The 25,204-nt window shown below is 48.2% G+C and overlaps 1 protein-coding gene across 2 annotated transcripts in view; it reads left to right on the top strand.

Annotated features, from left to right (window-relative positions):
- Positions 1 to 594: 594 nt before the first annotated feature.
- FUBP3 (far upstream element binding protein 3) overlaps positions 595 to 25,204 on the top strand; it is a 33,310-nt gene continuing 8,700 nt past the window's right edge. The window contains exons 1-13 of one of the 2 annotated variants that reach the window (XM_081339687.1): positions 595 to 689; positions 8,831 to 8,936; positions 12,161 to 12,211; positions 12,784 to 12,814; positions 15,027 to 15,076; positions 15,873 to 15,944; positions 16,833 to 16,890; positions 20,812 to 20,974; positions 21,760 to 21,858; positions 22,221 to 22,322; positions 22,576 to 22,678; positions 24,004 to 24,104; positions 24,555 to 24,696. In XM_081339687.1, the coding sequence (XP_081195813.1) occupies positions 8,834 to 8,936; positions 12,161 to 12,211; positions 12,784 to 12,814; positions 15,027 to 15,076; positions 15,873 to 15,944; positions 16,833 to 16,890; positions 20,812 to 20,974; positions 21,760 to 21,858; positions 22,221 to 22,322; positions 22,576 to 22,678; positions 24,004 to 24,104; positions 24,555 to 24,696 (1,075 nt within the window). In that variant the 5' untranslated portion in view covers positions 595 to 689; positions 8,831 to 8,833. Of the gene's footprint in view, positions 690 to 8,830; positions 8,937 to 12,160; positions 12,212 to 12,780; positions 12,815 to 15,026; positions 15,077 to 15,872; positions 15,945 to 16,832; positions 16,891 to 20,811; positions 20,975 to 21,759; positions 21,859 to 22,220; positions 22,323 to 22,575; positions 22,679 to 24,003; positions 24,105 to 24,554; positions 24,697 to 25,204 lie in introns of both variants that reach the window. The other variant, XM_081339686.1, reaches the window with a different exon arrangement.

Here is a 25,204-nt window from a genome sequence, read left to right as displayed (position 1 = left end):
AGGGCATCAGGAGACCCCGGGACACGGCGACCGTCATAAGTACACGCCAGTTGCCAAGGGTCTAAAATCAGGTAAACCAGGGGGATGCCAGGATGGTTGGAAATGTGAAAAAAGGTCTTGAAAGGCAATTTTTTCCCCACTGGGCACCGTGGTAGAACTTCAGAGGATGAGCGTCTACCACGAAGGCGTTTGCATGAAGAATCTTAGGATAGGATAGGATAGAGCCGGAAGGGGCCTTAGAGGTCTTCTAGTCCAGCCCCCTGCTCAAGCAGGAGATCCTACTGACCAAGGAAGCACTTTGGAGGGGCCGCATCCCCCATGGAAGACCTCCAGGACGGAGCCCCCCAAGAAGCTCCCCCCCCCCGGCTGCCCCCACCCTGCAAAGGCGGCGCGCGGCGCGTGGCTGAGCTGCAGCGCCAAGGGAGGGGGCGGCGACGCCTCCGCGCGCCCGCCACGCCCCCGCCACGCCCCCTGCGGCCTTCCCGCGGAGGAGCCCCGCTCACGTGACGCTCCGCTCGGCCCGTGACGTCACGCGTCCCTCCCTCCCGCCAGCGCCGCCACCCCGTCCTCCTTCCGCTTTCCGCCGGAAGCGAGGGAGGGACTTCCTTTTCCGGGTACGGGTCCCCAGGCGGAGGGAGAGCGAGGCAGCCGGAGCGCTTGAGCCCCCGGGCGCCAGACGGAGAGGCCGAGTGAGTGGCGGCGGCGGCGGCCGAGCGGAAGTCCGGGGGCGTCCGGAGGGCCCCGCGGGGCCAGGGAGAGCCGGCGGCAGGGCTCCGAGGGCCGCCGGGGCAGAGCGGGCAGCGGGAGGAGGAGGCCGCAGGCCCGGCCTTGGCTTGACAGGAGGTGGGCCGGGCCGCCCCAGGGCAGGCCGCGGGGGAGGGCCCTCGGGGGTGGCCGGGACGCCCGAGGCATGCCGGGAAAGGGGCCCCGCCGCCCCGGGACTGCCCCGCCTCGCTGACGGGGGGAAGCGGGGCGCTGGGGGCGCTCTGCCCCTTGACCCCTGGAGCCCCCTCGCAGCGGCCTGTCTTCGCCTGTGCTAGGCTGCCTTTCTAGTGGCTCCCTGGTAGACTGCTGCTGGATGTGGAGGCTCGGCTCTCTAGGAGCGGCGAGCAGCAGCAGCCCCTCCGCTCCACCCTCCCGGTCAATAGGGCAGCCCCTCGCCCCGGACTCTGCTTCCTTCCAGAAGGCCCAGCAACCCTGCCTCGGGTGCTGAGGGTTTTGACAGGTCCCTGGCGGAGCTTGGAAGCCTGGCTCCGAGTTCCTTTATTTTTGTTTTATTAAACTTGAATGTAACTATGATTATGACCTATCCCTTGCCGTTTATATGTACGTTGTGAGCTTCTGCACCAGAGAGAAGTTCTTTGTGTGTCCGATCACACAGTACTAGGAGGAGGAGGACTGTGGGGTCCTTGGTGCTCTCTGACTTTGCTTGTTTTCTTGCAGACGTTTCATTTCCCAGCTAGGTAACATCATCAGTGTTAGAAGGGAGTAGGGTGTGTGGAGTGGAGAAGGGGAGGAGGAGGAGGAAAACAATGATGGGGCCCTTGATGCGCTCTGAGCAAGTTTTCTTGCAGACGTTTCATGACCCAATTAGATAACTTCATCAGTGCTAGTGAGTGTGGCTTGCTCCCTGTTTATATGCAGCAGCTCTCGCAGGCGTTTCATTGTCAAACTAGGTAACATCATCAGTGTTAGATGGGAGTGCTGCCTTCTAGCACTGATGACGTTACCTAGTTTGGGCAATGAATCGTCTGCAGGAAAACACACTGAGAGGACACCAAGGAGCCCTCCTGTACACCTACAGATAGCCCTCGACTTACGACCACAACGGAGCCCAAAATTTCTGTTGCTAAGGGAACATTTGTTAACTGAGTTTTGCCCCATTTTGCGACCTTTCTTGCCACAGTTCTTAAGTGAATCTCTGTAGTCGTTAAGTTAGCAACACGGTTGTTAAGTGAATCCGGCTTCCCCTTCGACTTTGCTTGCCAGAAGGTCGCCAAAGGGGATCACGTGACCCCAGGAGAACACTGTGACCATCATAAATATGAATCAGTTGTCAAGTGTCTGAATTTTGATCAGGTGACCGCGGTGACCAAGTGTGAAAAACGGTCATGAGTCACTTTTTCAGTGCCGTTGTAACTTTGAACAGTCACTAAATGAACTGTTGTAAGTCGAGGACTGCCTGTACAGGTTTGGCCCTGTGTCTCCTTCCACTGGGAATGCAGGCTTTTTCTCTCTGCCCTGAAACCGTTCTCGGCAACTTCCACACTCACGTTCACTTGCAGTGGGACTCTTCTAGCTAGACTAAAAATCCCTTATTTCCTGTCCTGATAAGGGAAAGGCTGCAGGCCTCTTACAGCTTCGCTGGCTCTCTTCTGCAGCTGTGCAAAATCTGCACACAGCTGGAAACTGCACGTTGTTTGACAGATTGGCAACCGGGACCATGCAAGTTGTTTTGCCATCGCCTTGAACTAGATCCATCTTCTAGCCTACTTGCATAGCTTCTTATTTATTTCTTAAGTGTATATGCCGTCTGTCTCCCTGTCTCAAATGATTCCCATGAACGCTTTGCTTCATCTTTTGCCCCTGTGCAGAGGGAAGTTTGAATTCTTCAGCTCTTTCTCGTTTTTGTTTTTTTTACGCGTACGCAGGCCTATATCCGTCACACGACTGTGTTATTTTTTGAGGCGAACAGCTCTTTGCAAAGCCCAGAGAAGGAAAAGCAAACAGTAAGCTGAGGAAATGCAACTTAAAGGTTGCTCCTTAGCATCTCTCGAGGGAGCTCTTGAAAACAGAGATAACTTGGATGTGTGAACATCAGAATATATGTCATGCTTCTAAGGTAGACACCCGTCTTGCATTGTTACTGTGTGATTCCCCCCCCACACACACAAGTACATGAAGGATCAGATATCTCCCTTTGTCTTGTGCATTAGCTGCTTGATATCCACACGTTATCACCACTGAGCATTCCTTCAAGGTTGGTGACCTTTCTAGACTCTGTGCAGTTGTCTAATGCTGTGGGTCCCTATTATGCTGTACCCGGCTTACTTAACAAGACAGTCAGTGAACTGGAGAGTCAGTTTGGTGTAGTGGCTAAGGTGCTGGCCTAGAAACCAGGAGATGGCAAGTTCTAGTCCCACCTTAAGCATGAAAGCTAGCTGGGTGTCTTTGGGAGTTCTAGTTCTGCCTTGAGCATGAAAGCTGGTTGAGTAACTCGGGGCCAATCGTCAGGCAACAGTGAGTTCTAGTCCTTCCTTAGATATGACAGCCAGCTGGGTAACTGTGGGCCCATCACCCGGAGACAGTGAGTTCTAGTTCTTCCTTAGGCATGAAAGCCTAAGAACTTTTTGTAACTTTGAACGGTCACTACAGTTCGAACGGACTTACACCAGCGAACTGCTGTAAGTCGAGAACTATTATGTTTCTGTAATAGTTTTATCATTTCTCTTTTTCTCTGGGACCCGACAGTGCTGCCTGTTTGAATCGTGAAAAATAAACTGCACGTGTTGATCCTGATAAGGGTTGCCATTGCGTAGACAGTTCTGCCTCTGAGCTATTTAGCCTGCTGTCCAGTCCCAGGTGCCACATGCTAAGTAACCATGGTAGGAGAGGCACAGGGCTAATTCATCAAATCGAGTTGCATAACTGAACAGCCCGTGCAATCATTTGTGGGTAAGGAAGAATTTAACTGACCGCCTCATCCTAGCACATTCATTGTTATCCAGTGTACATTCACTTCAGGACCTTTTTTGGCTGTGCAGATAATTTAATGCAACAGGTACCTTTGATTGCACACACAATTGCATCCTGTGACGTCTTTTCCTGCCTCTTTCCGACGTATAGATCTGTATTTTCTCCTATCCCTTTTCCTTTGTAATATTACTTGAGGTTTATAGGTAGTCCTTGACGTACGACAATTCATTTAGTGACTGTTCAAAGTTACAATGGCATTGACTCATGACCGTTTTTCACACTTACGACCATTTAGATGCTTGGGGACTGATTCATATTTATGACTGTTGCGGGTCTCCTGGCGGGGGCTCACGTGATGCCCTTTTGCAACCTGCCAAAGTCGAATGGGAAGCCAGGTTCATTTCACAACCACGTTACTAGCTTAACAACTGCAGTGATTCCCTTAACAAATGTGGCAAGAAACGTCATAAAATGGGATAAGACTCGCTTAACAAATGTTTCACTTAACAGAAATTTTGCGCTCAGCTGTGGTCATAAGTTGAGGACTACCTGTATTTACTGACTGACTATTTATTAAGCTTACATGCTGCTCATCCCATCCAGAGGTGGCTCTCGGTGGTTTACAATCATTAAAAGCAACGTGGAAACATTAAAACAATAAGTATTAATGCTAAGAGATATTTAATGTGATGGAAAATATCCCTGAAAAATACTGTTTGGCCTACAATAGGCTGTAGGAGGAGATCTGTTTGATTTTACCTGTAGTCCTCGCCTTAGGATCACCGCTGAGCCCAAAGTTTTTGTTGGTAAACAATGTTGAAGTGGGTTTTGCCCCATTTTATGACAGTGACTGCATGGCCCTGGGATTCTGCAACCGTCGTAAATACATGCCAGTTGCCAAGCGTCCGAATTTTGATCATGTGACCACGGGGATTTTGCAACGGTCAGAATGACACGTTGGAAGGGGCCTTGGAGGTCATCTAGTCCAACCCCCTGCTCAAGCAGGAGACCCTGCGCCATTTCTGACAAGTCGCTGTCTGATTTTCTTTTGTAAGTGCAAGTTCGTAAGTGTGAAAAATGCTCATAGGTCACGTGCCGTTGTAACTTTGAATGGTCACTAGACAAATATTTCTAAGCCAAGGACTGGCTGTAGTGCATTTCCCCAAAATCTTGATAAGATTATTACCTCCAAAGCCACAAATCCGAGGCTGTGCAAGCAACAGGTTTAGAAAGCATTTTTGTGGTGCAAATTGGTGGAGGGCAGATGACGGCATTGTGGGTTTTTTTTATTCCCCTGTGTGGATTAGTGGCCCTGATTAAGGAACCAAAACCTGTATAAAGCTGCCAGAAAGACGAGTGCATGCTTGCTTCTAGTTGTCCCAAGTTAGGTTTTTATATTGCCATAAGCTGAGCATTACCCGTGCTGTAATCAAACCACCTAACTTCAGTTCCCCCCTTAACTTACGGTAGGTGCTGGAAACGAAAAACATTCAAAAACTTGTTTGTATACATCATCCCATCGAGTAACTTAAAGTCCAGTTGTGGCTTTTACAGCATTTCAGCTACTCTTTTGAGCCGTTATTTGTTGAGAAACTGCCACATCATCAACATCGGCTTTTGACTTGACCTGGCCAGGGGGTGTGCTGTAAGGGAAGCCAACCTTTGTTCAAATAACAAAAACAGATTAATTCAGTGCAACCTAAAGTCAAACAGAAAGCTACCAAATTAAACGGAGAACTTTCATTCTCTCTCCGTACTCTGTGTGACTAACTGACCTGCCGGCAAACCCGCTTAGCTGTTGTTGTTTTTTAAATTGTTACGGACGTTTGCACTGCGGATGTTTTAGAACATAGAACACTAGGGCTGGAAGGGACCTTGGAGGTCTTCTAGTCCAACCCCTTTGCTCAAGCTGGCGAACCTATCCCTTCTGAGACAAATGGCTGCTTAATCTCTTCTTGAAAACCTCCGGTGATGGAGCACCCACAACTTCCAGAGGAAAGTGATTAATTGTTCCCACTGTCAGGAAATTTCTGCTTAGTTCCGGGTTGCTTCTCTCCTTGATTAGCTTCCATCTGTTGCTTCTTGTCCTGCCTTCAGGTGCTTTGGAGAACAAGTTGATCCCCTTCAGATACTGGAGGATTGCTATTATATGTCCCCTGAGTGGTCTTTGTGTTAGCCTAGACATGCCTAGTTCCCTCAACCATTGGTTTAGCCTCCGGGTCTTTCACCATCACGGTTGCTTTTCTCTGCACATTCTTCCTCCTGCCTTCATTTCACCCCCTTCCCCGTATTTTAGCATTTGTAAAGGTGCCCATCCAGTCCTGTGACTCTCTCGATTCCCTGACATTTTTCCAGGTCAGCAAATGTTTTTCCATTAAGGGCTAGTGAGAATCTGTATAACAGGTTTGTACAAAGGCTGCTTCCGAAGGATTCCTAGCATGGATTCCCCCCCCCCCGCCTCTCTCCCTCTTTCACTACATGGCTGGTTTCCACTGAACCATTTACTTTTCTATCCTAAATGGAGTTTTACCCTCTACACATACGTAAATTCAGGATTTTCTCCCCTAACGTGCCTCACTTTAGTTTGTTTCTTTTTTAAAAAAAATCTCTGTTCTCCCTGTCTAAAGAAGTTGATCATTTTTCTCAGCCTGGGTTTCCATCCAGTGTCCACCGTCAAAGACTTAAGTCTCCTAGTGAGTGGCCAAAAGACACCCAATCGGCTTTCATGCCTAAGGCAGGACTAGAACTCACCGTCTCCTGGCGATTGGCCGAAAGCCACCCAGCTGGCTTTCATGGCTAAGGTGGGGACTACAACTCACAGTCTCCCACTTTCCAGCCTTAACCACTAGGCAAAACTCCTTCGTTGATACTGTCTCTCTTGCCTCTTTATCCTTGCCCTTTTTCGTAACGAAGCTGGCACCGCTGTAGCAAGCTGTCTTCTGCTTTCCCAGGATGGCGCCTTGTTCTATCCTTTCCATGCTTTCTTAAGGAACACCCTTTAATGCGCACCGTTGGGAGAGCTTTGCCGGAGTCGCCAGTTCTTGTTTTATACACATTTTCTCTCTTTCCTGCCTGTGCAGAAGTACCTTGAACGTTGCTCCTCATTTTTCCCCCCATTTTATCTAAGGGCATCGTGTTACATAAGCTGGATCAGAAAGGTTTTGCCAAGCAGCTGCAGCCTCAAGTTTGAGGAGGCCTAAGCCCTGAAAAACAATTTTCTTTTTTTTTTTTGGTTTCTCAGTATAAAAAAAAAATACAGGTAGTCCTTGACTTACAACCATTCATGTTGTGCCCAAAATTACAGCGGCATCGACTTGCGACCGTTTTTCACACTTGAAACCATTGCGGCCTCCCCAGGGCCCCGTGATCCAACTTCAGACCACACCTGGCAACTGGAGGTTTTCGAGAGGAGATCAGACAACCATTTGACCGGGATGCCGTAAGGTCTCCTGCCTTGGGCAGCGGGTTAGACTGGAAGACCTCTTGAGGTCCTTCCCAGCCCTTTGATTTGATGATACTCTTGAGTCACCTTGGTTAATTTGACTCTTGCTCAAGCTGGGACGTTGGGGTGAATGTTGTATCTTTTTGGACAGGACCGGGATCCCTCCCTGTGTATTTTAGCATTAACATATGGGCAGGGGTCGCCCGCAGAGGGGAGGGGGAGATGTGATAGCGCTGCCTCTTCTAGGTCCAAAAGTCGTTGGGGCAGAAGAAAAAGACTTTGATCCCCTTTAAATCTTCTGCAAAGGAAGGAGGGCTCCTTGCTCAGCAGGCTCTGTGGCCAGTTAACCCCCCCTTTTTTGCTGAGATAAGGCTGTCTCCCAGGAGCTAAACACTCCCCTCCCCCCCTCCCCCGCCCGCCCCAGTTATCCACATTCCTGAATAAACAGCTGCCAAAGCAGGAATAACTAACTCTCGTGTTCAAAGTGCTCCTTTCACAAGGGCAGTCAGCCTTCCTCTGCTTTTCTTCAGAAATATTGCAAGTCTCGGGGGGGGGGTTCAGAAGGTGAACCCCATCCTCCTTTCAGGGATCTGAGGATTGACAGGAACCACGGGTAGTCCTCGACAAGGGAGCCCAAAATTTCTGCCGTTAAGCGAGGCCTTTGTTAAGTGAGCTTTGCCAGAGTGGTTAAGTGAATGAATCACTTGCCGTTGTTGAGTTCGCAACACGGTTGTTTTTAAGTGTAGCCGGCTTCCCCACGGACTTTGCTTGCCAGGAGGCCGCAGAAAGGTGAACATGGGACCCTGAAACACTGCAACCGTCGTAAATACAAGGCGGTTGCCAAACAGGTTTTTCTCCAGGAGGATCTATCCCCAACCAGATCCTTCAGAACTTCTAACAGTGACCCCCTCATCGCCGTAATTGGGTCCCTCCACCTTTTCCAACACGATGGGCTTCCGAAAGAATGCTCCATCTTTGCATTGATCCATTGATTGACTGTGTGCCATTGAGTGGGTGTCCACTCTTAGCAATCCCATAATTTTTCTCCAGGAGGATTTCCCCCCCCCCCAAACTTGGTCCTTCAGCTCTTCCAATGATATCTTCCTTGCTGTTGCACTGGAGTCCCTTCACCTTGCTGGGATCGTCCTCTTCTTTCATTCCCTTTCAGCTTTCCCAGCATAATGGACTTCTCTAGGAATTGTACAGCTTGACGAGAGAGATCCTGTTGGATTCAGTGGGATTAAGCACAATTAGTTTTGTCTTAATGAATTGGGGATAGGGCCTGTCATAGTATAACTAAATGTAATGATGCAAGGTAATTATCTTGGCTGCTGTTTGCATTTATTTTTGGGGTGTTTTTACTGTTTCATTGTTTTTAATTCTTATAAACATCGTCTAATTTTTTAAATTTCAAGCCTCCCAGGGTCACTTGGTTGAGTTGGGCAGCTATAGAAGATTGATTGATTGATTGAATGAATGAATGAATGAATGAATCAATCAATCAATCAATCAGTGACAGTATCGTTAATTAAAACAATTGATTTACCTAATTGGCATATAAATTTAATAAATAAAACCTTTCATTTTGCTTCCTCCCAGGCTGGTTCATTACAGGAGCAGACAACTTTCTAAGCTCACCCCATCTAAACCTAGCTAATGATTTTTTTATTATTATTATTTCTCTGCCTATAGCAAATGGCTGCTAAAATTGGAGAAATTTCTCACGTGAATAATTCTGCACCCCTCGTGGACCCCTCGGTGTACGGTTACGGAGTCAAGCGGGCTTTGGAAGACGGGAGTAAGTCATTTCCCCCCCCCCAACTTTTTGAAATCCCTTTTACTATAAGGGAAGTTCGGTTTGGTTTGGCAATGGCTGGCAGTGGGGAGGAGAACCTATCCTATCCTATCCTATATCCATCCATCATCTGTCTGTCTGTCTCTCTCTCTCTATGTATCTATCTGCAACCTTGACAACTTTAAGACTTGTGGACTTCAGCTCCCAGAATTCCTCAGCCAGCGTAGTCTACAAGTCTTAAAGTTGTCAAGGTTGCAGACCCCTGCCCTAGGCTGGGTGGCTTACAGTTACATCTAAGCCAGTGTTTTTCAACCTTTTTTGGGCAAAGGCACATTTGTTTCATGAAAAAAATCACGAGGCACTCCACCATTAGAAAATGTTAAAAAATTTAACTCTGTGCCTATATTGACTATATATAAAGTAATTCTCTTGAATAGGAATCAAATAAACACAAAGAAAGTATTTTATAATTACTTTTCAATTTTTCCCACGGCACACCAGGCAACATCTAGTGTGCCGCGGAACAGTGGTTGAAAAACACTGATCTAAGCTAAGCCGTTAAAAAAAGTTAAAATCAAACATTAAAACCAAAGGCACATGGGGAGGGTGGGGGCAGAGTGGGGAGGAGCTGGGATCTGCTGTTACTCGATCAACCACCCCCACTGGGGTCCCAGGCCAAGGGGGAGAACCAGGTCTTTAGGCCCTTGCGAAAGGACAGGAGGGTCGGGGCCAACCTCACATGAGGGAGGAAGAATGTTCCAGAGGGCAGGGGCCACAGCAGAGAAGGCCCTCCTGGGCCCCGCCAGCCAGAATAATCGGGCTGATGGGACCCTCCTTGTGCCTCCTCTGACGACACGGGTGGGACGAGCCAATCCCGGTGGGGTGAGATGGTCCCTCCAGCAACCTGGACCCATGCCATGAATTGGGGTTTGTCCTCAACCAGCGTTCACGCTGGGCCCGGCAAGAACAGAATCATGCAGAACTGTTGGAAGTGGTTAGAAGATTCATTTTATCAGCAGCCGCAATGCTTGAGCAATTGTTTAGTCTTTCCCTTGATAAGGGGGCGAGGGTGCTGAAACTCCCCTCCAGAGAGTGCTCGTGTCCAAGGGCAATTTTGGAGCTCTTAAGTTCCAAGGGAGGCTGACTTTTTCCTCTTGCAAGGGAAAAATAAAGGTATTGTCGGTCCTCAACTTACAAACCATTTGTTTAGAGACCGTTGAAAGTTAACAGTGGTACCGCAAAAGTGATTGATGAGCCCGTTTTAGCAGCAACTTAGTAGCGTACAGCTTAAAAATCAAGTAAAGCAACAATACAATTAATAGGCATCTGAGATCACAAAAACAAATCCTAACTTGTAACAAAACGATCAGCCAGCAAATTCAGTAGCTGACTTATTTAAATACAAAGCAATTTTTGACATCGGTGCGTGCTGACATAGCCTGCTCTTCTACAAAGAGAGAAATTGTGTGTCATTTCCAGTAAGAAATATAAAATATCCTAGCAACTATTACCATATATAGAGCTGACTTCATGTACTTTATGTGGACATAAAGCTTAATAAGGCCTAATAGAAAAACATCTGGCAAGGGGAAAAGAGCTGATTTTCAGACATTTGTTTCGTTCTGTGATGAATCATCTTCCAGAGCCTTTGAGCTTTTAATGCATTAAATTAATTAATTAACTGATGCATTAACTCAACAACTCTTGACATACAATTGCGATAAAGATGGACCTAAAATCGAGCCTGTCAAATTGCTCTGGGTAATTTGGGGCTGATAGAGAGATTTGATAAGGATTTAAGGGAATACCAGAAATGCAGAGTAATATTTTAATGTCGCATTCTTTTCATCGTTTTAACTATTTTATTTACCCATTTTATAACCTGTAAACCACCCAGATTCACCTTATAGGGAGATGGGAAGAAAAGAAAAGAAAAGAAAAGAAAGAGGAGGGAAGGGGGGGGAGGGAGGAAGGAAGGAAGGAAGGAAGGAAGGAAGGAAGGAAGGAAGGGATGGATCGATCTGGGATACATCCTTAATTTGTCCTAAGTTGTCTAAAGCTTTCCTTTCCTGCTTCCGCTCATGTCACTCTAATCTTCATGCATATTCTGATTTTACTTTTCGAACAGGCAGAGAATAGTCACTTTAGCAGCCAGAAAGACCTGTAAAAGTTGCACCTATCCCATTTCAGAAAATAGGCAACTGATTGATAGAGCATGATGAAATAGAGGTGTCCTGGTGAGACATTGATTGTCACAAGTTCCCTGCACTTTTCGGAGGGGTGGAGTATGTGTGTGTGTGTGTGTGGGGGGGGAATGTCATTGGTAAGTAACTGTCCTAAACCTCTTGGCTTAAAATAGACTTAATCTATGCCTCTCACCGCTGAAAATGACTGAACTGACCTGGGAAATGGGCATGAAATGGAGCTTGAAATGCAGAATTCATTCTCGTTTTCTCCACTCCCCCTTTTCAATTATTTCCTGCAAAGGGTGCGCTACTTTCTTAAAACAAGCAGCTGAAAACCTGGAGTAATTGGGTTCCTTGGAGCAAAGAAAGGGGGGGGGGGACCCAGCCTTTTTTCTGCCTGTGATTTCCGTCTGCCAAGCTGCCTCCTAGCAAATCTGTGTTGATTTTTACCTTTCTGTTATCTCTGCTGAGAAGGCTTTCAGACTTCTTTTATGTGCGTACACACACACACACACACTGAAAAATGCAACACGTCTGAAGACTAATAAATTGGGGCAGGACTTCGAGAAACACCATTGTAACCACGGTTTGTTAATCTATTAAGCCACATTTGGCTCTTCTCAATTCTTACGTAACATGAGAGCCTGTTAAACCCTCCAAGGCACTACCGGAGAGATCATTTTGACTTGGGGAATTGATGAACTACAGGTAATCCTCAATTTACGAGCCCAAAATTTCTGTTGCTAAGGGAGACAGTTGTTAAGTGATTTTTGTGCCCCATCTTACAACTTTCGGGGCCACGGTTTTTAAGCGAAAACACCGCCGTTGTTAAGTTAGTAACATGGTGAATATGGCTCCTCCATTGAGTAGGAACATAATCAGAAATTCAACTTGATGATGCAAAGTTGAGTTTGACCTCGAGCTTCCTTAGAAGCTTCCGGACAAGCGGAGGACATCTTAGGTGGACGTCTTGAGTAGGAACCTGACCGTAAGCTCAACTTGAGGATGGAGCCTTCGTTGACCACCCTCTCTCTTTCACAGGTCTCCGTGTAAACTGGCTTCATGGATCGCAGATAAGAGATAATCCCAGAAGTATGTTTGTATGTCTCTCTCTTTCTCTCCAAATACTTTTATTTTTGATTTGACTTAAAACTCTCCAAATCTCTTTGGTTACGGCTCCTCCGTTTCTGTTTTTTAATGACTGCCGGTCCTCTTGATCTTTTTAATATCAGCTTTCCTTTGGGGCTGGGGAGGGGGGGGAATCCCAATGGGACAGGGAACAACACTTACAGGGATTTGAGGGGGGGGGTAGAGGGGAACAACACAGGGATTTGAGGGGGGGGTAGAAGGGGGGGTTCTTTCTCCCATGCTTCACAGCATGGAAGGGAGGTGGATCAATTTCCTACCCAGTGTTCAGCTGGACGCTTTCCTGCCCGGCTGGGGTGGATCAAAACATCTCCTCCTGTTTCCAGTCCCGCGTCAAGCATTCATTTCAGTCACTGAGCCCAAATTGCTGGGGGTGGGGGGGTGGGGGGGGTTTCCGCTCTGCTTTTCTCTTTTCCCCTCGCCCCGATGAAAACGGGCAGACGAAGTTAGTTTATCCATACTAATGCTTTGATTTTATTTCCCCCCCCCCTTTTTCTCTCTCTTCTCTGCCACAGTAGGTAACCAGTTAGGGGCCCTAGTACATCAAAGGTAAGCCGTGGGTTATGTTTTATTATTTATCGATCGCTGGTAATTGTTTATTGATCTGCCATCTGTACTGGAGTATTACAAAGTCAGAGGTTGGGAGCGCCACAAAACTGTGGGCAGTTTCCATCTCTTTTTTCCTTCTGCTTCAGAATATTGTGTGATGATTATTTTTTATGAAGGGGGGTCGTATTCGTGGTGTATTCACACAGAAGAGGCTTGCAGTTAATAAATATTTACCTGGTGCCAGTGAGTGAGGCTTGGGTGAGATTGAAGAAGGCGAAGACAATATTGGGTAGATAGACGAGATCAGGGCGAAGAGTAAAAGGATACAGAGAGTCCTCACTTAATAACCAGGTGCTTAGCAACCATTCAGGGTTATGACCGATACCCTCAAAGGGTTTTTTATGACCTGGTTCTGGAGTTTTGACACCAATACACATTGAAAACATTTGGGGTGCTTGGATATTGGCTCATTTTTATTGATATATGGCATTTTTGCCAGTTTCCAGCCTCTCCCCCCAAACAAAACCAAAAATAAACCCCATAGGAATGAATGGAGCCTGTTTGGTCTAGTGATTAAGGCACCAGGCCAGAAAGCAAGAGACCGTGAGTTCAATGAAAACTTGGTTGACTTTGGGCCAATCACTAGGAGACTGGGAGTTCTAGTCCTGCCTTAGCCATGAAAGGCAGCTAGGTGACTTTGGGCCAGTCACACACTCTTGGGCCAACCCACCTCACAGGGTTGGTGTGTATGTGTGTGTGGGAAATAGGAGGCAGAAGGTGTATTTGATATGTTTGCTGCCTTGAGATATTTGTAAGAATAATAAAGGTGTGACATAGACAGATTAAAAAGTAAGTAAGTAAATGGCCTTGTTTGCATCCATCTCAAAAAAAGGTGTAAAATCAGGTCAGTCGGGTGCCTCGACTTACGACTGTTGTGACTTGCAGTGGAAATTCCAGGCTTCATTACAATTGTAAGTTGAGAATCACCTGTATTCCAGATGCTTTCTTAGAGCCATGTCTAGAAAATTGAGAGCATCCAGTGCTGTGACACCTAAATTATTTTAGCAGGCATCTAAACAACTTCCGCTGGCCGCCCAAGTGGAGATTTTATAGGTAGAATAATATATCCTGCTGCAAGCGGAAGTCGTAAAACTGAACCACGGCTCGTAGTCTTTGGATAAAAGTTGCTCACGCACCCAGGTGGTCGCCTAAAATCACAGTAGAAAGTCACCCCCTGTTGTTTTAAATTGTATTTAGTTGGCTATTCATTTAATTCATTTCTGAGATGTACAGCCTGCCCCAACGTGGGCAACTTACTGGATACAATAAAAGCAAAGAATTGTGTCAGTGGGGGAAAAAATGGCCAGTAAAAAGAATCAATTAAAAGATTAAAATACTACTCAGGTGACACATTACCCACTGTGTGGGGAGAGAGCCAGGTTTTTAGGGGTTATTTAAACAGGAACAGTTAGCCATATTGAGTAGAAATGCTCCTTGAGAAGGTTAGGGTGCTCCATCACTGGAGGCTTTTAAGAAGACGTTGGACAACCATTTGTCTGGAATGGTATAGGGCCTTCTGCTTGAGCAAGGGGTTGGACTAGAAGACCTCCAAGGTCCCTTCTAACTCTCATTATTCTGTTAAGAGGAGATGGGCTAGGTTAGGGCCAGATAAGTCCACTAGTGGGTGTTAAATATTGGCACTAGATAAGAGTTAACGGAATTCAAGAGAGCTGGACTTGGGCCATTTGTAGCAACGTAAGGACTCTGGGCTGATTCCTCTCTTGACTCCACCTCCACCTCTTCTACTTCTATAGCTAATGCTATATAGGTAAAATTGAGTTAACTGGGCCAAATGTTAAACCCGCGTTGCGAATTACGATGGAAGTTTCAACTGAAAATAGCTTTGTTAAGTCTAGCGGGAGTTTTATCTGTTTTCATCGCTTCTGCTCCGTAGCCTGGGGAAGTCCTCCAGTTATGTCAAGGTGCCAGAAACCGTAACCAGCCTGATCCACTGGGGGACATCAGGTCCCCTCCCCAAGCCAAGAATCCTGACAGTGAAACCAAGCCTGTTTCTTCCATTTGCATCTGGGCGTAGTTTTACAGCTTCCCAGATGCTGAGCTGATCCCCTTCATTATTCCTGGCATCTAATGCTGATTCTTTTTCCAAACAGCGACAGGAACGTTGATGAATTTTCTTTCCTGTTCTCTTCAGGGCAGTAATAACTGAAGATTTCAAAGTGCCTGACAAAATGGTTGGATTCAGTAAGTATTTACTGGGGAGGGGGCATTCAAGCGCTCGTTCTTCCGCAGAAGATCAGTCTGTGTTTCCAGCAGAAATCTGCTTCGGGTGGAGCCATTAACACAGCTGAGCGTGAAGGGGATTATGGGACTGAAAACGTTGAAAATCTCTCGTGCATGAGACAGCCATGTTGAGACTCTAGAAAGAGTACGGAGAAGAGCAGCAGTGATTATCAGGGCTCTGGAGGCGAAACCGTACAAGGAATGGTTGAGGGAACTGGACATGTCTAACCTAATGAAGAGAAAGACTCGGGGTGACGTGTTAGCAGCCTTCCAATATTTGAGGGGGAAAGGGGGGTCAGCCCCTTCTTCAAAGCACCTGAAGGCAGAACAAGAAGCAATGGGTGGAAACGAAGGAAGGAAAGATCCCATCTAGAACGAAGGAGGAATTTCCTGACAGTGAGAACAATCATTCAGAGGAATGGCCTGTCACCAGAAGTGGTGGGTGCTCCATCATCACTGGAGGCTTTTAAGGAAAGATTAGACAGCTGTTTGTTCTGAAATGGTATAGGGCAGGGGTAGGCAACCTCGGCTCTTTTATGACTCATGGACTTCAACTCCCAGAATTCCTGACTCAGGAATTCTGGGAGTTGAAGTCCATGAGTCATAAAAGAGCCGAGGTTGCCTACCCCTGGTATAGGGCCTCCTGCTTGAGCAGGGGGTTGGACTAGAAGACCTTCAAGGTCCCTTTCAGCCCTCCATTCTATGCTTTATGTTCTACGAGTAGCCCTAGCCTGATGTTGGCTATATTTTTTTGCAGTTATCGGCAGGGGCGGAGAGCAAATCTCCCGGATTCAGGCAGAATCAGGGTGCAAAATTCAGATTGCATCAGGTAAGGAGCTTTGGCGGGTGGGTGGTAAACAGTCATTTAATTTTTGCTCCAGTCCATTCCCTTTATTTAGAGAGGAAAACCTCAGAAAAAGACCAGGTCTGCAAGCCAGCCCCTGATTCCAGGGCTGTGGCTGGGTTCAGACATTAAACTAGACCAGTAGCGTGATCACACGGGTGAGTTTGTAGCGTGTGGATCCATCCATTGGGGTTTATGAACCACGTTCTGTGGCTTAGCATGGCGTTCTCTCACCGGAGCACCTTCTGGCAGCTATTTATGAACATGCTGAGAATTTGGTTTGTTGGAAAAACCAGATTGAGACATAGTCTAATTCTAGCTAATAGTGGCTTGTCAGACTACCATAGCTTGTTTCTCTGTTGTCCATCAATAAACACACTGCTTGATTTCCCTATTTGCCTTAACGTCAGCAGCCTTGAAAAGACCGCCTGTGATTGTAACAGACATTTAGGTCTTGGGGTTAAGGCACAGGGGAATTGCAAGCAGAGGCTCTGAAGACTGAATTTGGCCACATAACCTGAATGTGCAGTTACAAAAGGAGGGGTCTTTTAGCCTAGGAGCTTGTTAAAGAGAGAGGCAACCTAGAACTCGGGAGAAGTTTCCTGAAAACAATGAAAATTAATCAGTGGGATAATTTGCCTCCTGGAATTGTGGGTGCTCCATCGTGGGAGGTTTTCAGAGTTAGACTGGATGGCTATTTGACCGGGTTAATACAGGGGGTCAGACTAGAAGACCTCCGAGGTCCCTTCCAGCCCTAGGATTCTATGGATTGCCGTCAGCCCCGTCTAGAGGCCCCGTCTGTCCTTTCTAAACGGAAGGCTGGCAGCAGGATGGACAAGGGCCGTTGACTCTGTCCTTGTTTTCTCTTGGCAGACAGCGGTGGGATGGCGGAACGGCCTTGCATGCTGACTGGATCCCCAGAGAGCATCGAGTAAGCGTCTAAAGCCAGTATCTGCGCTTTCTTTTCATCCCCTCAACTCTGTCCTCTCTCCCTGTCTTCTTTTTGGTTCTACCCTGATCTGTTTTTACTTTTCTCCGCGCTGCCTCGAAACAAGCCACGGGGGCGCTTGCCAGCCTCCCACGTTTTTCTCTTCGTGCAGTTCCCTTTTCCTTCACGCACCTTAGATGTTCCTTCGGGTTCCGAATCATCATCAGCATCATCATCATCATCATCATCATCATAAAAAGATGTAACCCTGAGCTCGCTTCGTGCCGAGGGTGGTTTGATGCTAAGAACTGAAAAGGCTTTAATCCCTCCAGCAACCAGATTTGCAAAAGTAGGCCAACAGGATAATCGACCAGTTTTTATTGCGGGGAATATTTATGCCACGTAGAACGCCAGGAGTATAAACCTGTTCCGTCCTTCATCCCAAAATCAAACTTCACCAGCTCTGGTTTAGTGTTCTGGAGGAGATCTCCAGGGTGGGAAGGGGGGCTTTTGAGAGAGAGTTCCGTTCTAACCCCCCCCACCCCTTTTTTTAATTGCCCCAAATCCCTGCCTTCCATCTCCCCATTAGGCTTCGATCCTTTGCACGAGGTCTCGATAGGATAAGGCTTTTATGAAGACAGCCTGGTTTCAGGTCTTCCACTGGCGCCTCGGAGGAATGAGACCAGAAAGAGCAGCTCAGAAAAGAGAGGGGGGGGCTCTTCTGTTGAAGAAAAATCCCTCTTTCGGAGCAGGGACTACGTAATACCTAGAGTACAGATAGTCCTTGACTTACAGCAGCTCATTTAGTGACCGAAGTTACAACCGCACTGAAAAAAGTGATGTTTTTCACACTTCTGACTGCTCCAGCCTCCCTGTGATCACCTGATCAAAATTCAGCCGTATTTATGACGGCCGCAGTGTGTCCCGGGGTCGCGTGATCCCCTTTTGCGACCTTCTGACAAGCAAAGTCAACGGGGGAAGCCAGATCTGCTTGACAACGGTGTCGCTAGTTTTACAGCTGCAGTGATTCACTTAACCACCGTGGCAAGAGAGGTGGTAACCTGGGGCAAAGTTCACTTAGCAAAGGCCTCGCTTAGCGACAGTAAATTTTGGGTCGTAAGCCGAGGACTGCCTGTATAATGGGACCAAGGCGAGGTCGCCCAAGAGAACGTGAAGTCCTTTCTCTCCACCCCTCTTGTGGAAAATCACAACGCCCCCAGGCTGCTACAAAGGAGTGGGGGGCCTTTAGGAAGCCCAGAAACCGCCAGAGACGATGGACCACTTGATTGTCCATTAGAGATTAAACGGGTGGTCTTCCACTCTTGAGTGTCCTCAATCCCCTCCCTCCCTCCCTTGAAACGGGGTCTGGAGAAGGCCGTCTCAACAGCAGGCCAGAGAAGCGCAGAGGTGATCTGGCCATTTCTCCTTCATCCCAGCCATTTTGCGTTTGACCGATGCATGCCAGTCAATTTCTCCTGACTGCTCTCTTGGGGAGGGGGCGAACCACGACCGACTGCAGAATGGCGGCTGCCCTCTTCCTGCTCCACCCTCACCCCCTTCCCCTTGGCAGCCCAGCAAGGGAGGGGGGAATTTCTGCTCTCTCACCCCCTGTAGAAACTTTAGGGACAGTATTTCCTCCCTCCCCCTTCTCAGGAGCTGAGCTTGCCTCTCCCAAGGACCTCTTCCCGCTGGAACCGCGAGCCTCAGGCTTACAGGAGCCCACTTAACAATATGGACCTGCTCTCTCAGTCCCCCAGCCTTTGGGTAGGTGGGTTTTTTCCAAATCCATCTGGGGGAATCTTTTTTTTTAAAGTTTTTTAAAGGATTTCATTGGGGTGATTTAACAAATGTTAAAGGAAATAAACCCTGGACATTTTGAAAAGTAGGCTTTCTTTCTTTTTCTTTCTTTCTTTCTTTCTTTCTTTCTTTCTTTCTTTCTTTCTTTCTTTCTTTCTTTCTTTCTTTCTTTCTTTCAATTGACATTGTTCTGGTTCCGTTTTTGAAGTTCGGCCTTAGGGTGGGGAATCTGTACACCAAGGCGCAATAAATGTAACTGCTTGGTGCCATCTTAAGAGGGTTACATTTGGTTTGAGGTTCTGGCCTGGCTGGTTTGGAGTGGGTTGTCTCCAACTCTTGAGTTCATCTTCTGGTAAATGGATTGTTTTTCAAAGCTGCATGATCTGAAGACTGGGGCGGGTGCATGCGTGCATTTGAACTGGGCCCTGCCTCTTACCTGTTTAAAACTTTCTCCGTATCTTAAGTGAGTGGGTTTAATTTGCTTTGGCCATTATTCACCCAAATCGGGAGGAAAAAAGATCACTCTGATAGAAGAGAATATTTGCAGGTCAGGGTTGAACTGTGGGGTCCGTGGTGTTCCCTGAGCTTGGCGGTTTTCCTGCAGATGTTTCATTATCCAACTAGGCGACATCATCAAGAGCTTCTTGCAGCTACTGTATAAACCCTTACATCGTCTGTTGGTGATGTTCCAATAGAAAAGAATATCTGTAGCTCCAGCGGTGAACTGTAGGGTCCTTGGTGTTCTCTGAGCTTGGTGGGTGGGTGGATGATGGAGGAGGAGGAGGAGGAGGGATGACGACTGTGGGGTCCTTGGTGCTCTCTAAGCTTGCTGATTTTCTTGCAGACATTTCATGACCCAACTAAGTGACATCATCACTGCTAGTTGCTTCTTCACTGATGAAGTTACCTAGTCGGGTTCATGAAACATCTACAGGAAAACAACCAAGCTCAGAGAGCACCGAGGACCTCACAAAAGTTGGCCCGTTGAGGGCTGTGTCATCGGTAGCTTGCTGGCGGACCGCTGATGTCACCAGGACTTCCAGCGACTGCAGCAGTTGCGTCGCTATAGTAGAGGAGGCCGTGAAGACCTTCAGAATCGGTGGCCTCTTTTGTCCTGAGCCGCCACAGACAGATAGTAGCCACCAGGGCTGGTTGTCTGAGTTTGATTGTGACCTTCACGGAGAGCCCTACAGAGGTTCAGAAAGAGTCTAAGGAGACGAGGTATCGGCTGCGTACGAAGCTGGAGTCTATCCAGATGGCCAGCCAACCTAGATGTACATCTCCCTGTCTAGGGCAAAGGCGCCTGGCTGAGGAATTCTGGGAGTTGAAGTCCACAGGTCCTAAAGGGGCCCTAGTTCCCCGCCCCTGGTCGAGAGGGCGAACTCGACATAGAGAAAGCCCCTCTCTCTTTTGGGTGGGTGGGTCGGATGGAGTGGAGAAAAGGCCCTTTCCAAGCAGGGGTAACCAAAACTTTTAACAGTCGGTTTAGCGTGTGGTCACCCCAACCCCAGCATTGAAGCGGTGTTACAGGTAGTCCTCGACTTACGGCCACAGATGAGCCCAGCGTTTCTCTTGTTAAGCGAGACATTTGAGGAGTGAGTTTTGCCTCGTTTTACGACCTTTCTCACCACAGTTGTTAGGTGAATTGCTGCAGCAGTTAAGTTAGCAGCCCGGTTGTTAAGTGAATCCGGCTTTCCCGTCGACGTTGCTTGTCCGAAGGTCGCAAAAGGGGATCATCTGACCCCCCTCGGGACACGGCAATGGTCATAAGTACGACCCCGTTGCCTAGCATCTGAATTTTGATCTGCCTGATCCTGGGGATGCTGTAGAGGTCATAACGATGAAAAAATGGTCCTGTTTTTCAGTGCCGTTGTAACTTCGAACGGTCACTAAACGGACTGTCGTAAGTCGAGGACTGCCTCTACTTTCTTCATTTCTCTTTCCTTTCCCCCCCCCTCCCCACCAAAAGAAACACCCCACGTTCCCTTTTAGACCCAGACAAGATGGGAAGTGGGTGCGATTTGCTAGCCGATTGCCTTGAGATTTTCTCTCTCTTTTTCCCCCTCCTTCCCTCTGTCTCTCTTTGTATTTTCTCTCTCCCTCCCTCCCCCCCTCCCACTTCCGAAGACAAGCGAAACGGCTCCTGGGCCACATCGTAGATCGGTGTCGGAATGGACCCGGCTTTCACAACGAGATGGACGGCAACAGCACAATACAAGAAATCCTCATTCCAGCCTCCAAAGTGGGCCTGGTGATTGGCAAAGGCGGAGAAACGATAAAACAATTGCAGGTGCGTAGACTCCTCCCTCACCTCCGCTCTCCGTCCCCCGCCTTCCCACCCACCCACCCGCCCATCGTCCCCTGCCAGGTGTGAAGGATTGCAGGGACAGCTCTTCCTTGAGTTATAACCTCAGTCGAGCCCAGAAATTCCGTCACTAGGCGAGACGGTTGTTAAGCGGATGTTGCCCCATTTTACAGCCTTGCCGCTAAGCGAATCAGTGCCGTCGTTAAGCTAGTCACGTGGTTGTTAAGTGAATCTGGCTTCCTCGCCAATTTGCTTGTCGGAAGGTCCCAAAAAGAGGACCAGGTGACACTGCGACTGTCATAACTACGAGTCAGTTGCCAAGTGTCTGAATTTTGACCACGTGACCACGGGGGACGCTACCGCGGTTGTTTGGAAAACGGCCGTCGGTCGCTTTTTTCAGCACGCGTGATCGGACTGTGTATTTTTTTAAAAAAATGAACGAACATATAAAGGATTGTTTCTTTCTTGTTTGGGGAGGGTGCAGTGAAGCACCAGCAGAGTCTGGTCGGTCATTTTCTGAATTTTTTCACCCCCTGAGCCCAGAAGATTTGCTCTGACTGACCCAGCCCCATCCGCCTCCGTTCCACTATTAAAAGGACCGAATCTTTCAGTTTTGTCCCTTGCAGCCCTCCTTTCCTTGTCTTATTTTCATAGCTTTCAAGCAGGGTTGTGTGTGTGTGTGTGTGTGTGTGTGGTTTAGCATTTCATTTATTCTTGTAGTTTTTTTTTCTCTTCCTCCCTTTCCCGTTATCTGTGCGATGCATATGTAGGAACGAACAGGTGTGAAAATGATTATGATCCAAGATGGCCCCTTACCGACTGGAGCAGATAAACCTCTTCGCATTACGGGAGATGCTTTTAAAGTACAGGTGTGTATCGGAGAGGTTTGGCAGTCGTGCTGATCATCGTCATCATAATAAAAAAAGAGTTGGGGAAGGATTTGGAAGAATAGCCCAGAGAGAGAGAAGGGGTGGTGGTGGGGGGTGTCTCTGCGTTTGTGTGTTTGCTTGAGATTATTTTTCTGGTGTGGTTTTTCTCTCCCTTTTCTTTCTGTTGCCTTTTACATTAATAATCTTCCACCTTCTGTCCTGTTTTTTTGCTGAGAGTTTGAGCAGCTGAAGAGCCTTATTCTGCTTTCCAGGCTCTCAGCCCTTCTCCTGGCAGACCCAGATACAGGTTCCCCCCTCCATTATTTAACATGGATCCCTTTTCTTCCTTCGGAATCCTCTAGCAAGCCAGAGAGATGGTACTGGAGATTATCCGAGAAAAAGATCAGGCTGACTTCCGGGGCGTACGCAACGATTTTGCATCCAGAATGGGAGGAAGCATAGAGGTATGCAATTGTGTGAACTTGTTGTGTCTTTCCGCTTCCTAAACCCAGTTCTAAAATCTCCACCTCTTGTGGGCGTAAGCCAGTGTTTAACTCCCTTTCCTGGTCTGAATGCAAACGGCAGTGAGGGACGAAAGTTTTACATCCAGCGTTGGCCTGAGACGGAACTCCAGCCTTGAGACTTGACCACGGTCCAGTTTGAGGGTGGTTCGTGTCCAAAGCCCCCTCCTCACCATAACTCCCTTCCTTTCCGCAGGTCTCCGTGCCCAGATTCGCCGTGGGGATCGTAATAGGAAGAAACGGCGAAATGATCAAGAAGATTCAGAACGACGCGGGGGTTAGGATTCAGTTTAAACCAGGTTTGTTTCTTTCAGTGGTTTGACCCAGGTTTCTGGTGAAGCATCTAGACTAGGGGTCTCCAGTAACCGCATAAGCAAACGAAGCTTCGTCTGTACTTGCGTGGGATCTAAGTGGCGCATGAAACCACATTCCCCCCCCCAATCAATGAAAAAATGGTTTTCCGTGGAACTGGTCCCTGGTGCCCCAAAATTTGGGAACTGCTGCTTTAGACCAGGAGTGAGGGAACCTTGGCCATTTTATGTCTTGCGGACTTCAACTCCCAGGATTCCATGCTGGCTCAGGAATTCTGGGAGTTGAAGTCCACAAGTCATGAAGGGGCCAAGGTTCCCTCACTCCTGGTCCAGACTCTTTGTTCATAATATGGTTTAATCACAGTTCAGTGTTTTAGGCTTGCATTTTTATTTTTTATTTTTAGCCTAGCGGTCATCCTCGACTTACAACCTTAATTGAGTCCGCAATTTCAGTCGTAAGTCATGACGGCCATAAAGGGAGTCGTCACGTAACGGTACCCAAATCTTACCACTTTTTTTGTGGCGGTTGTTGAGCACAGCCGTTTTTTTCTCTCTCTCTCTCTGCTTTTCAGTGGATCAGCCTGGATTTCTTGTTCCCAGTCGCGTAACCATGGCAGCCTGCTTAAAATAAATTTAGAAAGCTGGCAATTTAACCGAAGCGGGGTTTTATTAACGTTGCGCAGGCTTACTTCAAAGGCAAAACACTGCGAGCCAGACAGCTTTGAAATAAGGGACGTTTTGCACACCCTTAATTTATATGTTTTTACAAGAACGTGTTCAAGGGACTGCAGGTGGATGCAGCTAAAAGTCATATCCATCCGATGTTCAGGCAGTCCTCCAATTAGAATTAGTTCACAGTTACAGCCACACTGGGAAAAAAACAACACACGACCATGGCAGCAATCCCGTGGTCACGTGATCAAAATTCAGATGCTTGGCAACTGACTCATGTTTATGACGGTCACAGCGTCCCGGGGTGTGTGTGTGTGTGTGTGTGTGTGTGATGTGACGTGATCCCCTTTTGCGACCTCCTGCCAAGCAAAGTCAGTGGGTAAGCCGGATTTACTTAGCAACCGTGTCGCTAACTGAAGAACTGCAGGGATTCACTTTAACAACCGAGGCAAGAAAGGTTGTAAAATGGGGCAGAACTCCCTTTAGTTAGCAGTGGTTTAGCAGTGGAAGTGTCGGGGCTCAACTGTGGTCGTCAGTTGAGAACTCGCTGTGGTGGCTGGGAGTCGGAGTCCGCGCCAGCGTTCTGCCTCTTTCCCTTTTGTGGCTGTTTCACTGGGCTTTCCCCTTGCTTTGTTCCGCAGATGACGGGATTAGTCAGGAAAGAGTTGCACAGGTCATGGGGCTGCCTGACCGCTGCCAGCACGCGGGTCACATCATCACCGAACTCATCCTCACCGCACAGGTAAGTCAGGCGAGCACCAGCAAGCTTATGGAGACTAGAACAACAGAGCTGGAAGGGAGCGTTGAGGTCTTCTAGTCCAGCCCCCTAGAAGACCATTTGACTGTCCAGCAGACAAAGACCCAGCAGTTGCCTTCAAGGGCTTCTGGATGGGGCTGAACTGCTCTACCGATGGGGGAGAGAGAGAGAAAGAGACGGGCGCAATGTTGAACGACGGCATGGCTGGCCCAAAGAATAGTTGATAACTCTGCTTGGAGAGGGCAGGCTGGTTACCGAATGGCAGAGAGCCCTTGACTTATGACCACGATTGGGACCAGAATTTCTCTTGCTAAGGCCTGGTGGTGCAGTGGCTAGAGCGCAGGGTTGCGGGCGTTGTGGTAGCGAGGAGATGAAATGGTTCCAGCCCGCAGGCGTTTCCCACGTGGTCAGAGATGCTGCCTTCTTCGCTTCCAGGAGCGTGACGGTTTCGGGAGCCTCGCGGTCACCCGGGGCAGAGGGCGTGGACGGGGAGACTGGAGCGTGGGTACGCCCGGCGGCATGCAGGAAATCACTTACACGGTGCCAGCTGACAAATGTGGCCTGGTGATCGGCAAAGGTGAGTGGCGGGAGAATGTCAGCAACTTGGCAAATCTGCACGAAGGAAAATCAGTCCTTGTGGCTTCAACCATCCTCACAAAGAGCTGTGTGGCCCAGGGGTTGGAATGCAGCACGGCAGGCAAAGTCTGCCCACTGCCAGCAGTTCGATCCTGACCGGCTCAAGGTTGACTCAGCTTTCCGTCCTTCTGAGGTCGGTAAAATGAGGACCCAGATTGCTGGGGGCAACAGGCTGACTCTGTAAACCGCTTAGAGAGGGCTGTAAAGCATTGTGAAGCGGTATGTAAGTCTAAGTGCTATTACTGTCCTCATCACCCTAGCATTTTTCCCGCGGTGCAGGGTCCACTTTTCACATCAGCCGGTGCCCTCTTGAGCGATTCAACGCAGCATCCAGGTCCAGCTGCCCGTTTTTCACCTCTCCCTGTATTGTATCTGGCCACCTTTGCTGCAGCCTTCCACGCAAGCGCTTGCCCTCTGTGTGAAAGTGGAAGGTGACGCGAGCAACATTG

Source organism: Vipera berus (genome assembly GCF_964194415.1).
Source record: "Vipera berus genome assembly, chromosome: 15".
Classification (NCBI taxonomy): Eukaryota; Metazoa; Chordata; class Lepidosauria; order Squamata; family Viperidae; genus Vipera; species Vipera berus.
Note: the sequence above shows the minus strand (reverse complement) of the source record. Positions and strands in the feature narration are given on the sequence as shown.